Here is a 15,972-nt window from a genome sequence, read left to right on the forward strand (position 1 = left end):
GGTAGGGGAATCAGTTAGGCAAGCCCAGTTTAAGCCCAAAATAATAGAGAATTGAGTTTTACCATTGTAAAAGGAAAAAACCATCCAAGGGACAGGTCATTTGGGCCCTCAAAGAAATTTTAAAGCCCATTAGCAGCACAGTAGACAACAAATTTGGCAGTCACAACTCACGGGACGGTCTTAGAGCATCCATATCATTTTGACACACTAAAAGTCTATTTTATTATTTTATCACATCATTTTACAATATTCTATTTATTAGATGTATTATCATTCGATTCTATATATTAAATAATATTTACTACACATTAAAATAATATATTAACTCCTCTCACCAAACAACAAGAAAGAGAGAGAAGAAAGAAAGTCAAAAAGGATGAGAGAGAAATTAATAAATTTTTTTTTTCGCATTCTTGTCCGTACCGTTCCAAAATAGAACGGTATTGTTCACATGTGGCAAAAATTATGAGATTTGAAACATCTCATAAAGAGGATTTTTTGGTGTTTGGTGTGCCAAATGTGCCAAATATTTGACATTTGGCACATCTGTTGTGGATGCTCTAAGCAGTCTCTCTCTACTTTCCAATTGACTCTTACACTCACATTGACATCAGTCATGTATGGATAAATTTTGCAAATCTAACTCCAAAAGTTACTCATATCATTTCATGTAAATTTGTGTTAATTTAAATTAGGGTAAACTACAACTATATTTCAATTTAGTTCATAACTTTTCAATTATGTCGATTTAGTCATTAACTTTTTAATGTCATGTCAATTTAGTCACTGCCGTTATATCTTAGATGAAAATTGTTGACATGGCAAACGGTCAAAATAAAATTTAAGTTTATTCTCACATCAACGGAAGCTAATTTTTTATTTTGGCTATTACAGACACATCAATAATTTTCATCCAAAAAATAACGGTAAGAACTAAATTGACACGGTACTGAAAGATTAGAAACCAAATTGAAATAATTGAAAAGTTAGGGATCAAATTGAAATATAGTGTATAGGACCAAATATGTAGTTTACCCTTTAAATTATTATTACGGTAATCATATAAATATACACAATTACTATATTCACATGCAATATATTTTTTTTATATAAGTATTTATTTATATAGACAAAAAAAAAATGATTTGAGAGAGTTATAAAAATTAATTAAAAAGTAATATTTTAATAAAATATAATATCAAATAGATAATGTATTTTAAAAAAGTGATTATTTAAAATAGGAAAAGTAAGTTTTTATTAGCAATCATATAACAACCAAATAAGCTAATAACAGTCCAAACATCCCTTTCACCACTACCATATCTAGTTCCATTTGGGTATTGTTAACTTCACCCAAACCTTTAGCCAAATGCAATAATTAATTAATCATAAAAGAACCTTCTCAAAAAAAAAAATTAATCATAAAAGAAGTACAACTATGCTCGTCTGGGAGCTATTAGTTACTTGCTGGTATTAAAATTAAGTTTTACGCAATTGGTAGGTGATGGATTTAAAAGCAACATGGAGTCTTTGCTAATCAACATGAGAACAGGGACATACTGACTTTGGATTTAAGATGATTAGTTGTTAGGGAGATAACACTTCTAGAGAGACTTCAAATCAGACAAACCAAGAGCTAAAGCTTATATTCTTCTTATTTTTATTTATTTTTTGTGAGTAATGATAAATTCATTAAGCATAAACAAAAGGACTTGCAGGAAACCGGCCCATCAACCTTAACAAGAGCCCATGAATGAAGAGAGCGAGGATGGGGTTCCCAAGTCGTACAAAAAGAGGCCTAATGGGCCAAATTGTGAGCCAGCCCATTGAGGAATCTAACCCCAAAAAAAAAAAAAAAAAAATAATAATAATAATCAAACTAGGCTGAAATTGCTAAACCTATATGTCTATGGACCATGATAAATAAATGGAATTCCCATCCTAATCTCAGTTAAGGAAGAGTATCTCACAATCTTGGCATCCTCTTCGATTTATAAGCATTTGAGTAGCCTATATATATCAGTTTAGAACCTTTAGGTTTAACTACGCTATATTACTATAATTACTTCTTAACTATTTTTTCCCCCTTCACTTGAGACTTTTACTCATACAGACATAGTTAACAATAGTTTTGATTTTTCACTTTCCATAAGATGTGAGGTTTCTTTGTTCTAGTACTCGTAAAAGAGATTCAAGATTTGGTGCAAGTGTGTCGTACCAGAATTTTTATCTTTTAACATTGCATTGAGAATAAATTTTCTCCAACTAAGGGAGATGATGAAGGAAGCAAAAAAAAAAAAAAAAAAAAAGATTGATTAATAAAATTTCTCTTAAATAATTTTTAATGGTCTAGTGTCACTCCAATCAAGCTTAGGTGCTAACCCCTAGAAGTTTGTTCTCTCTTATTTGATACTGGCTCTAAGTAAATCTAAGTACTAACTATGCATTTATCTTCTATTTTTTTATTTCCCAATTTTATAGTTAGACTTAGAGTAATGTCTATTACACACTTTTGTACACATAGTACACATAAGTTGCAATTTACAAGGAAACTCGTGACTTTAAGTCATGACTTTGAAATTTTGAAGCGTCACGGTTTCCCTTGTAAAATGTAGCTGTGTCAGTCCAACAGTTGATCTAAACTCCGGCTAAACCAAAACCAAAACCAAAATCACTCTTCTTCTTCTTCTTCATCATCTTCTTCTTCTTTTCTGTCTAGTTTTTAAAACCATGCTTTTTTATAGCTGAAAGGGACGGAAGAAATTACTTACTAAAATTTAAACCAACATTGTAACCTTTTTTCTCAGAACTTCCTTTTTTCAGTTTTTCTTTTTCTTTTTAAGAATAAAACGTGTTATATATTCATGCTTAAATTCAAACCCTATATTTAATTCCAACTTCTGGAATTTTGTTAACACTAGGATCAGAGACTGCAATTTGACCATTAAAGACTAGTACAATTTGAGTGATGAAGAAGATGCCTTAGTTTTTATTTTTTTAGTCACTCACAACAAGTCCCATGGCAGACATTTTCATTGATACAGGTGGAGTTCACTAAGTACCACATTACTTTCAATCACTTTTGGAACTCCAGAATAGTAAAGAAATCATTGAGATAGAATGGCCGGAAATGTTTGAAACCAGCCGAGTGACCAAGCTGCCTGTATTCTTCTTCAGTCCTATGCTTACCCTTGGCCCTATAGACAGTCATGACAAAGATGTCTCCTTCTAAGAGTGTACGAGTCCTATGACTCTCATCAGACTGCTCAGGCAGCACTGGCTCACAAATAATCAACTTTCCTCCAACTGGAACTGCCTTGTTACAATTCTCCATAATCAACTTGCATTCATCGTCTGTCCATGTCGTCAAGATCCACTGCCAAATAATAAGGTCAAACAACATTATAATTATTAAGATTTTAAAAGAAGATTATACTCCAGTAAACAGAGACGTGATTAGAATGAATTTCATGATTGCTTGTAGGACCCGTTACATGTGAAAGAGACAGTAGAACGAATAGATACATACTCATGCATGTATCAACTATCAAACACATAGAAATTTTCACTTATGGGACCATTAATATGTGAGATTTTCACTTTGGGGGACCATTATATATGAGAGGGAAAGAGTTTTTCAACGTACAGACCTTCATGAAGATAGCATCAGCAGCCGGAATAGACTTGAACATATTACCACCAACGTGGGTCACGCCTGCCAAAACAAACAACGACGGCTGTCATTAGCCATGTGGAAGGGTATTCACACGTTACCATCAAGTAATTGTAGTAGCAGAAAAAGTGACCATCACATGGAATATTCTCCTTTTATAGGGTTAAATAAATAAATAAAAATAGTATCACAAAAAATAAAAAATAAAAACATAATTTTTGACAAAAAAATTATACAATCAAGAGCAAACTCCTAACATAAAAAGAACAAGAAACTGAACGAGAAACTCGTCACATAAAAAATTATAATTTATGTGATAGATTATAAGTAATATAGGTTTAAGTGAAATTAACCAAAAGTCAATTACAGTCAAAATCTATTATGTAAAATAATTGTGACAAAAATTATAATTTTTTATGTGGTATTAAAATTATTTAACTTATATATTAAAAAAAAAAATTTGAGTAATTATGGCCCGACATGTTCAGCCAAATTATTTGAGTTTGGTGGCAGCTTATTTGGTGAAAAGATAAGACAAGACGACAAGAAAATACATAAGGTGAGCTTTTCTTTTATTTTTCTAAACTAATTATTTTTTTATTTCTAAACTTTAAACTTGAGACAAAAAGTACGGTTCTAGTGGTTTTAACAGGCTGTTAGAAAGAGATATTTTTTTTTTTTGCTAAAGTTAGAAAGAGATATTTTATGTGTATTTTAATGTGCTTGCTAATTTACCTAGGTTTTTATACCTTAGGGTGCGTTTGAATCGGCTTCAAACGCATTCCAGAAATCAATTTCCGGAAAAGAGGGCGTTTGGCTGTCACGGAAAATATTTTCCGTTTGACCGAAATTTTCAGCTTTGACCACGGAAATGAATTTCTGCCTTCATTTTCACTTCAAAGGATTTCCGGAGAGAGAGAGAGAGAGAGAGAGCGCGCGCGCGCGAGAGGAGAAGACCAGTCCGAGCTCCAGTCCGCGCCGATCTCCAGTCCGAGCTCCAGTCCACGCGCGCGAGAGGATAAGAGCAGTCCGACGACGGCGATCGATGCTTCGCGAGATCGCGCCGTCGATCGCGATCTCGCGAAGCGTCGATCGCGATCTCGCCTTCGCGAGATCGCGTCGGATCGAGATCGCGATCGACGGCGCGATCTCGCGAAGCGTCGTTCGCGCCGGATCGAGATCGCGATCGACGGCGCGATCTCGCGAAGCGTCGACCGCGATCTCGCGAACGCGATCGCGCCAGCGAGATCGCCTTCGCGCCGACGGGTTTTCTGGATGTGTTTTCTGGGTTGTGTTTTCTGATTTGTGTTTTCCTTTCTTCTTTTCCAAACACTAGAAAATATTTTCCGAAAAATTTTTTGAAATGCAACCAAACACACAGAAATATTTTCCTTTTCCAGAAATTAGCATTTCCGGAAAATATGTATTTTCCGGAAAACGTTTTACGGCAACCAAACACAGCCTTATTTATTGTATTTTTTGTCATTATATGTGAGCTAGAAACATTAAATTTGGATTGATAGGGTCCGGAGGCCCAAAAGATTCACAGTTGTGTAATGGCATACAAACTGAATTTGAAGGGCCAATTTGAAATAAATTAAGGATATGAATAGAGGCCCATATGATATATATATATATATATATATATACATGGTTCAAAGATATATAAATCTTTGTCAAAAGCCATAAGGCTTGCCAAAAATTGAGTAAAAAAATTCATGCAAATTCACAAATTTGGCCAAATTCAAAGCCCAAACCCACCTAACCAACGAATTCAACCTATTTAACCAATGATCTGAACCGCCGAGTCCGACCCATAATCGGGTCGGTTGCGGGTCACATTTTTGATAATCCAACCCTATCAGGTCAAGTCCGGGTTAGTCCCAAACTTGAGCCAACCTGACCCGTGGATAGCCTTAATGTTAATGATAATGATTTTTTTTTGGGGGGGCTTTAATATGATTGGATTCCTACCTCCCCTCTCCTCACTACCAAGTGCCGAACCAACACCTATGTTTAATATAGAAAATAGTAATACAATGCATAGCTACTAGTATTGTAAAATGGCAACTCTTCTAAAAATCTTTATCTTTAAAAAAATTAATGTCACATCATGATGAACTAATAAGAGTGAAGTTAAAAATATGAGTAGTGTTAACAGGTAAAAGTGTACCCGAATTTTCACATCCTCTATTCCTCTCATAGGAATTTGCCTAACCTAGAATCCACCACAATACAAAAACAATATGGTGTGAAAATTTTGATGTATGTCATTGGTGCCAGTAACAATTTCTTATAATAATTAGGGTAAATTATAAATTACACCCTTAAAGTTTAGAGGTGTTTAGATTTTATGCCTTGAAATTTTGGAATTTGAATTTTACACTTCAAATTCTGAAACTTTAAAGTGTAAAATCTAAACACTCTCAAAATTTAATAGATAAAATTCAAATTTTGAAAATTTTCAGGATTATACCAATCTCATTCATTCTTTGGTCTCAACTCTTCTTGGCTTGGGATGCAAACCTTATCTGCTTCTCAAATGGTCTTGGAGATTTGTGACGCAATTAGAGCTAGCGAGGGCTATGCATATTTTATAAAATAACTATAAAGTTTAAAATGAGAAAAAAAAAATTAAACACAACGTGATGCAATTTGTGAAGTATAAAGTAAACCATTAAGAATGGATAGAGAATTTGCATTTTTTCGTGAAGGTAGCGGTCGTAGAGTTGGACAATTTTTGATAATATTAATATAGAATACGTACACATTTCATTATATATATATATATATATTTTTTTTTTTTTTTTTTTTGAGAAACCACCCAGGAAGTGAGGGGCTATTATTATAATATATGAGATAGGATAATATAATATAGAATAGGTACAAGTTTCTTTCGGTTTAGTTTTTAACTTTTTTTTTTTTTTTTTCAATTACAATACAATACAATACAAAACAAAATTATTTATTTTCTCATATACTAAAACTTAAAAGAGTTTGATTTTCAATTTAAAATATTATATATATATATGTTCATATATATATTCAAATCTAATCATCCAAATTAAATAAATATATTACAGTAATAGACTAATAAAGAAATAACCATTTAAGATTATAATAAAAATATATAATATTGATTTTTAATATATATATAGTAAACCATGGAATCAAAAGTTATTGATATTGTATATAATAATATCACTTTGCTAATTAATAAGTTATATATAGCTTAATTGACACTTCATTATCCCATAATAATTTTTTGGAGAGTGAGGTTGTGGGTTCAAAATTTATTGGGTGTGATGCTTATCAATAAAAAAAATTACTTAACATCATTTTCAATTATAATGCCAATGAAATTACTATATTTTAGTAAAATTGGAGTATGAAGTATGATAAAATCATAAAATATAATATGTGATATGTACTTTATACTTTTAATTACAAAAGAAGAAAAAGAAAAAAGTATCTTTCAAATTATTTTGTTTGTACAGTAGTAAACAATAATTTTTTTTAAAAAAAATACATACATAGGTAAATATATAATATGTATATAAAATGCCTATTTTATGTACTCATTATTTATTAATTTCCCATGTTTTGTCATGATCCTACTAGTTATATTTAGGCATGAATATCTGCTAACAATTCCTCTAGTGCAGATTCCCTTTTATTTATTTTCTATTCCTGAACTTTAGCTCATATTTGATATTTCTAACGTCCATTGAGAAAATAAATCAGTCAGAGACAAATAAATCAGTCAGAGACAAACCAATGACCCTGGGCAACTCCTATATATCTCCCCCAGTTAATGTATAAAAGAAAGAAAGTAAAAAATGACAAAGAGCTACTGCACCACTTATCGAGGAGTTGAATTTTTTATTTATTTGAGAAGAAATACAAAGAACATTTATTGACGAAGACTGTTCAAATTAATTAGCCTACAAAACAAATTTAATGTTTGGTCATTGGTGACACTTCTTTCATTCAGACAATGTGATAAGAATCAGTAATAAATTATTTGAGAAAAAAAAAATACAAAGAACTTTTATTAAAGACGACTGTTCGAATTAGCCTATAAAACAGATTCAATGTTTGGTGACGCTTCATTGAATGTGATAAAATTCAATAATAAAATATAATGACTTAAATCATATCACCATTTAAAAGATTTTATAATAATATGGCCATCACGTTACGTACGTGTACTTTTAATATTAAATTATATTATATGTAAGTCAGCATCAGCACCGTCCCACTTGATTTGAATTAATAATTTATACATAATTAAGTGAGTTTCTATTAAGATAATGACCAAACAAACAAGAGACTTGATAAGGTCATTTATATTTTAATTAATGAATTAATGATTAAAAAAACCATCACTATATTTTAATCAATAGATTTCAAATTCTAAATTAATATCCTCTTAAAATAACTCCACAATAAAAACCCCATAATCCTACCAATTCATTTAGAAATAAGTCGATTAAATTTGGACAAAATTTAGCTCCATATCAGTTTTAAGTGATCTCTTTCAACTTAATATGCAGTTATTTAGGTGTATTATTTAAACAAATCACACTATTTACTAAAAAAGTCAAGTGACCTAAAACTAGGTATAAATGCTCTCTTCAATCACCACACCAAATGAGATGGAAAAAGATGGTTTTAAACTGGAGCTAAACTTTTTCCATATAAATATTTTATTATCATAATTTTGATATCTATTTAAAACACAATTTTTTCCATAAAATTTTTTACAATTAGTGAATTGTTTGAGCAATGAGAAAAATCAATGGGATCCATGAATGTAAGTTGTGTCCCCACCTAAAGTTAACCAACTCAACCATTATGAAATTACTTATATTTAAGCTATTGCTAATATAATAAGAGATGATAAGATTTTAAGATTGAGTTACCCAAAACAAAAAGGAAGAGAGAGAGAAAATAATTAAAAAAAGAAGAAGCAATTGAATCAATAAAACAAGTGAAGAAAGTGTAAAATCTAACCGGGAATAATGGGTGCTTTGGCAACGACCTCCGGCAAATCAAAGTTGATCCCCTCCTTAACATGAGGATGCTTCTTCAATATCATCCTCAAGCAATCTCCTGCACTCCCACCCACATCAACCAGTGTTGTCACTCCATCAAACCCATCATAGACGTCCAAAAAAGCCTTCATGAACGGCACAGATGCACCGGACATAGCTTTCACCATCAAACCGTTCATCTCCGGCTTTTTCCCATAGTACGAGTACGCAGGCTCACCGTTGGCTTTCACAAATGGCTCCGTAGTGGGGTCCACCACAGCCTCGTGGACCAATGGCCACGCTCTCATCAGCTCGTCCTGATGGTGCTGTAGCACATACGAAGCATAGGATAATCCCTCGCTGTCCGTGACCAGAGTTTTCCCGACCCCTGTCAGAGAATAGTGTCTCTCCGAGGCGTCGGAGTCTGGGGTTTTGATAAGGTGCTCCGCGAACACACCGTAGCTGGTGAGCATGCGGAGGATGCGCTGTAGATTCTCTGGGTCCCCTTGGTGACCCGAGGGGAGGACACGTGTGAGGATCTGAGAGGCTGAGAGAGGTGAGTTGGACCCACCTTGCCAGATGGCGTCAGCGACGTTGAGGCGTACGACGGCGTTTAGGGACATGGGTACGCTGATCATGTTGGCTAGTTCCATTATGGCTATCCTAGCTTGGTTCCGATTCTCTGTGCTCTCGTTCTCCATAATACTACTGTTTTAGTCTCGCTTTCTGGTCTCTGTGTCACTGTGTGTGTGAGAGAGATTGTGAAAGTAACAAAGTTCACGAGTTCAGTTTCTGGCTTTTATAAGGAAGTAGCTGGAACTAGAAGACGTGCTTCTGTTTTTAAGTTGCAATAATTTTTCACAACTTTTAGTACACGTTTGGATTGCGTACAGAGGAGCGTCTGTGTCTGTTTTTTTCTTCTTTTTTAATTGGGGGAGAAGTAAACTTTCACGTGATTACGTACTATTTAGTGGGTCCTCTACAGGGTCCATAAGTATTTTATTTAGAACAAAAAAAAACTTTAAAATTCAGTCTTACAATATTAATCACATATTTAAAAATTATTTTATTATAATTTTTTTAGTTTTTAATTTTCAAATTTCAGTAAAGAGTTATTCCATAAGTTAAAACACACACTCTCTCAGGAAAAAAAAAAAAACTAGACAAGTAATGGTGAAAGGTATTAGTTCAGGTCTTAATCCCTTTTTGTGGCTAAAAGGTTTTGATTGGGTTAAAGTTTAGGCATGGAAATGTGGAATTGAATGAATATGATGCATTCATTCTGATCATGGACCTATTATCTTGGATTTGGAGGTTCGTTGACCTTATAGGAAAAGACCCTTTAGGTTTGAGCACATGTGGATTTCACATCCTACTTGTCATGATTTGATTAAGCAGTCTTGGAATTTTAATTCTTCTGGTTCTAGAGCTGCACAACTTCGAAACAAATTATCTAATGTGAGAAAGAGTATTCTGGAGTGGAATAAACAGGTTTTTGGTAGAGTGGAAACTGAGATTCAAGAGAAACAAGCTCAGCTGCAAGTTCTCCAGAATTCTATCAGTTCTGTTGAGGATGCTAAAGCCGAAAAAACCCTTAGAATGGAGATTGAAACCCTGTTAGATAGAGAGGAGCTGATGTGGGCCCAAAAGGCAAGGACTAAGTGGTTCCTTCAAGGGGATAGGAACACTAAATTTTTCCAAACAGTGGTTAAACAGAGACGAGCTAGAAGTAGGATCCTTCACATCAAGAATGATCAGGGCATTTTCACTGATAAGCTTGAAGAGATTGAGAACGCACTAAATGATCACTTTAAGAAAAATTTTGAGGCTAAAAAAACCATTAGTGTGGAGGAACTAGTTGATGAGCTCCAAGGTCTACCTATTCCTACTTTATCTGCCCAGGATTGTTCTTCTCTTATTAGACCAGTTTCAAGTGTGGAAATTGAAGACACTGTGTTCCAATTAGGACCTCACAAAGCTCCTGGACCTGATGGTATCCCTGCCTTCTTCTATCAAGAGTATTGGCCAACTGTCAAGCTAGATGTGATCAATACTGTCCAAGCCTTTTTCCATTCTGGTTCACTTTTCAGACCGCTTAACCATACTTTCATTACCCTTATTCCTAAGGTCAATTACCCTGAAGAGGTCACTCATTTCCGGCCTATTAGTCTTTGCAATGTCTTATATAAGATTATTTCCAAAATACTTGTTAATAGGCTAAAACCACTTATGGATAAGCTCATTACTCCCTTTCAAAATGCTTTCATTAAAGGAAGAAACATTTCTGACAATATTCTTATAGCACATGAAATCGTGTATGACCTTAGGAGGAAGAGAGGTAAGAGATTCGGTTTTGGGGCTTTGAAAATAGATATGACCAAAGCTTATGATAAAGTTAGATGGAATTTTCTGAAGGCAGTGCTTGTGGTGATGAAGTTTGACTCCAAATGGATTAATTGGATTGTGGAGTGTGTCACCTCTGTGCAATTTACCTTACTCATTAATGGTCACATGTCTAAGTCTTTCACACCAACTCAAGGGTTGAGGCAAGGGGACCCTCTATCCCCTTACTTGTTTCTTTTTTGTGCTAATATCCTCTCCATCTCCCTTACACAAGCTGAAACCTTAAACAAGTTAAAAGGGTTAAAGTTGGAAGGAATGGCATTTCATTTACCCATCTGTTGTTTGCTGATGACTCCCTTCTGTTCTTTAAGAATGATAAGCACTCTGTTGACACCTTGCTGAAAATTTTGGATTGGTATTGTAGGGTATCTGGGCAGTCTATCAATCCCCTCAAATTTGATTTATTTTGCTCACCTAATATGCCTATGGAAGAACAGGAAGCATTGGCTAGAAAGCTGAAAGTTAATCTGGTGCATACTCCTACCAAGTACCTCGGCCTTAACTTTAAGCTTAAGGGTAACAAAGTAGCTGATTTTCACTTCTTGGTTGAAAAACTCCAGTCCAAATTGCAGGGTTGGAAGGCGAGGTTATTATCACAAGCAGGAAGAACAACTCTTATCTCCTCTGTGCTTCAATCTTTACCATTATACACATTCTCTTGTTTTAAGGTTCCTGATCAGGTGTGTAATGAGATGGATACCATTATTAGAGCCTTTTGGTGGGGGCATGGGAAAGGTGAGAAAAAACTTCATCTTTTGAATTGGGAAAAAATCTGTCAACCTAGGAGGAAGGGAGGTCTTGGTATTAAAAAGTTTGGTCCCATGAACCATGTTATGCTTGCAAAGCAATATTGGAAGTTGTACCAAAATCCTAACTCTTTGCTGGCAAGAACTTTTAAGGCTAAATACTACCCACATTGTTCTTTACAAGAATACATTCCAAAGTCTCATCATACTTGGTGTTGGAAGAACATTGTTAAGCAAGGTGATTCTAGACTTAGGGAGGGGCAGTGGAGAGTTGGTAATGGTTTCAATATCCCTCTTACTCATCAAAATTGGTTTCCTAGTGCTCATGGTACTCTGCATCATCCTGAAATACAAACTGGTACAGTGGGGGATCTTATTGACCAAAATTCCAAAACTTGGAAAGCTGATTTGGTCCGAACCTTATACCACTTTCGTTTGAGCAAACAAATCCTCCAAATTCCTTTACCTAAAGCTCATGATGTGCAAGACCAGTTGCTTTGGAAGTTTTCCAATGAGGCTAATGGTAACTATGGAGTCAAAAGAGCCTATGAGATTCTTATACAAGATTCCCTTTCTTCTGGAAATATTCACGGAGACCAAAATGTGTGGAATCTGATTGGGGGAGTCAAAGTTCCTTTGAAAATCAATACTTTTGTTTGGAAACTTATCCAGGACAGATTACCCACTCTTAGTAATCTAAACAACAGAGGCATCTCAACCCAAACAACATGTCCCCTCTGTAATTCTGATGTTGAATCCTCAACTCATCTCTTTCTTCTCTGCCCATTTACTAGAGCTTGTTGGCACGGATCAACATTGGCTGTGCATGCTACTGACTTTAGGAGTTTAAGTGTTCAACATTGGCTTTCCACAATCCTCATGAAGTTCAAATCCAGGGAGCCTTCTTCTATGGCTTACTTACAAGCAATTTTTACAACCCTTTGGCATATTTGGTTACACAGGAACAGAGTGCTATATGATGGGTTACAACCTAATCCTATGAGCGTGATTTTAATCTCTCAATCTATGGCTTGCAGGTACAAAGAGGCTTTCCTTGACCAACCAAGAGACACTTGTCAGCCAAGAAGATATCAACCAGAACACTACTCAGCCTCAGGGCAGTGGCAGTTGATCGTTAAGCTTGCTGGAGCCAGGAGCAAGAAACCAAATCGCTGGTCTTCAGCTTATGAAGCTATTACTAGGCAGGGAGATAGCTTGTTTTATGGTGTTAATAGTAGTGTAGCTGATACAACATGTGGGGCGCTGTTGGATGCTATGGTGGAAGCTGCTCTCAAAGCAAAAAACCATGGTTTCCAGTTTGTTTTGTTTCTAGGCACCAGCAGACAGTTAGTCAATCTAATTTAGCATAGGAAGACCACAAACCGGCTGCAACAGATCCGGCTTGCTGATTTAGACTTTTTGAACCATAATGGGTTTTGCTGTGATGTGTTCTTAGTGCCTAAACTTGTTGTAAATTCTGTTTGGTCAGTTGCGAACTTGGCATGTTAAATGCCTCTGAACTGTAACTGGTTTAATCCAGTTGTTGTGTAGTCTGTTGGTTTGTTTTTCTCCCCTATGTGGTATCAAAAAAAAAAAGAATGAATATGATGACTTTTCAGCTATCGGCGACCAAATCCAATCAGGTGGTGCCACGCATAACACAAATAGCTATCTTTTTATGCATTTCTTGATTTATTTTTGTGGCAAGAGTTGTTCTTGTTGGTGTGTTTTATTTTATTTTATTTTGTTTTGTTTTATGTAGAACTATCCTAATCCCATGGAGGAACTAAAACCGGAGGGGTTGGGGGCCACACAGAAAGATATTGAGTATGCACTATGCACTGTATTTATTTTACATTTTCTTTCGAGATAAAGATAGGTTCCATGATTATCATGGACTTAAATCTCTTTATTTTATGTACTTGTCCAAGATTTTTTTTTTTTTTTATATATATATATATTAAACATGAGAGAGGATTTAAATTATAAACGTTCCCATTAGAAATGTTAATGGTAAGGTATTGATGAAACATATTTTTTTGAAAAATATTTTTTGAAGTTTGGAATAATAGAAATTCTTGATAAAAGAAAATCCTCCCCCCCCCCCCCCCCCCCCCCCTCCCCTCACCTCAAAATAAGTGAGTTTAGCCTTGTTAGGGATCATACAAAATTTATTACATTGATTTTATAAATTGATGTGTCACCAATCATGCAAAAAATAATTTGAACAATTATTTATTATCTTTCTAAAATGTCACAAATCACATTCATTATTGACTTAGAGCATCCACAGCAAATGTGGTATAAAAAATGTCATTTTAACACACCAAAAACGTACTTTATTATTTTACCACATCATTTTACAACATCTCATTTATCAGATATTTTATCATTCAATTCTATACATTAAAATAATATTTACTACACATTAAAATAATATATTATCTCCTCCCCATTATCATCAACAACAGCAACAACATCAACGCCGATCAACAACACCAACAACACCAACAAATTCCAAATCCAAAAACCTTAACAAAAGAGGGGGGGAAAAAAAAAAAAAAAAAAAAAACCCCCACAATCTAGCCACCACCAACCTTCCTCTTCCACCTCTCAACCACAACCACAAACACAGCATAGTCATCGTGACTCACCTCTCACCGAAATCAAGCCATCGAAGCTCAACCCAAAACCTCAATCCAAACGAAAACCCAATCTCAGATGCGATCCATGATCTGGCCGCAATCCACAACATCAACCCAAATCACCTGAATCAACCCATCGAAGCCATAACTCACAACTTTAACCCAACCCATCGAAGCCACCTAACTCACCACCCACAACCTCGACCCAAATCAAAACCCAAAACCCACCAAATCAACCAAAATCGGAGCATGAGGCGGCAAGATCAGCAGCGAGTAATGGAGAATGAGGCGGCGAGATCAGCGGCAAGGACTGGCAAGATCAACGGTGAGGACTGGAAAGTGAGGCGACGAGATCGGCGGCAACTTTTTTGAGAGTGATCTTGAGCAACTTTCTTGAGCAGGGAGGAGAGGGAAGAGATAGAGAGTGACAGAGAGAGAAGAAATGAGATAGAGTTGACGGAGAGAGAGAGATATCTGTGGAAGAGGAGAGAGAAAAACACAATAAAATAATAATATCTCATTTTGCCATTGTTGTCCGTACTATCTCATATTTGAGACAATACTATAGCAATGTGACATAATTTTTGAGATTTGGAACATCTGATAAAGCTCCGTTTTTGTGTTTGATGTGCTAAATATTTGGCATTTGACACATTTGAGAGAGTTGATACGGATGCTCTTATTGTATTAGTTTGTAAGCTTTTTATAATAAAATTTGTGGTAGTTTTACTCAAAGGAGTCAATACCATATTCAAGGCTATTTCGGTTTGATAAAAAAAATAAAATATTTTGATACTAATTAATACCGGTATACCGTTTTAAAATTATCACTAATTTATTTTATATATATATATATATATATATATATTTTTTTTTTTTCCCCACTGAGAATCCAAATACTAAAACTAAAAATAATAGTCAAAATAATAATATAAATTATTTTCTTTTGGAGCAATGGCGTATCAATGACATAATGGCACTGACATATGGTAGTCAATAGTTAAAATCTGAAATTGAAAGTTTGAAAGTGACTTTCACGTCGGTTTGGCAGAAGACACAAAAAAACAAAGAAGAAATATGAAAAAGTATTAGCAAAGTTAATATCAACAAGACTATACAGAGGGCATCTGAGTGAGAGGCCGAAGAAAAAAGAAAAAGGTAAAATACTATTGATCTTTAAATTATATTAAAAGTTTATTTTGTCTTTAAATTTTAAAAAATTCTTTTTTTATTTATAAATTTTGTAAAGAGTTTTTTAAATAATATAGAGACAAAAATAAGGATGAAATGATGAACATTTTCAATAGTTTAAAGATGAAAAATAAACTTCTAGTAAAATTTAAGGACATAAATAAAATATTTTCAATAGTTTATAGATGAAATATTAACTTTTTAATAGTTTATGGACGAAAAATGAATTTCTTAAAGTTTAAGGATGAAAAAAAACTTTTGGTAAAATTTAGGAACCA

At 34.3% G+C, this 15,972-nt stretch overlaps 1 protein-coding gene across 1 annotated transcript; it reads right to left on the reverse strand.

Moving 5' to 3' along the window:
• Nucleotides 1-2,966: 2,966 nt before the first annotated feature.
• Nucleotides 2,967-9,553, reverse strand: LOC126691991 (nicotinate N-methyltransferase 1-like). The gene is made up of 3 exons (XM_050387333.1): nt 8,690-9,553; nt 3,651-3,715; nt 2,967-3,376 (listed from the first exon to the last, which is right to left on the reverse strand). The coding sequence occupies exons 1-3, from the start codon at nt 9,408-9,410 to the stop codon at nt 3,077-3,079; spliced, it is 1,086 nt and encodes a 361-aa protein (XP_050243290.1). The 5' UTR covers nt 9,411-9,553; the 3' UTR covers nt 2,967-3,076.
• Between the last annotated feature and the right edge of the window lie 6,419 nt (nt 9,554-15,972).

Source organism: Quercus robur, chromosome 7 (genome assembly GCF_932294415.1).
Source record: "Quercus robur chromosome 7, dhQueRobu3.1, whole genome shotgun sequence".
NCBI classification, from domain to species: domain Eukaryota; kingdom Viridiplantae; phylum Streptophyta; class Magnoliopsida; order Fagales; family Fagaceae; genus Quercus; species Quercus robur.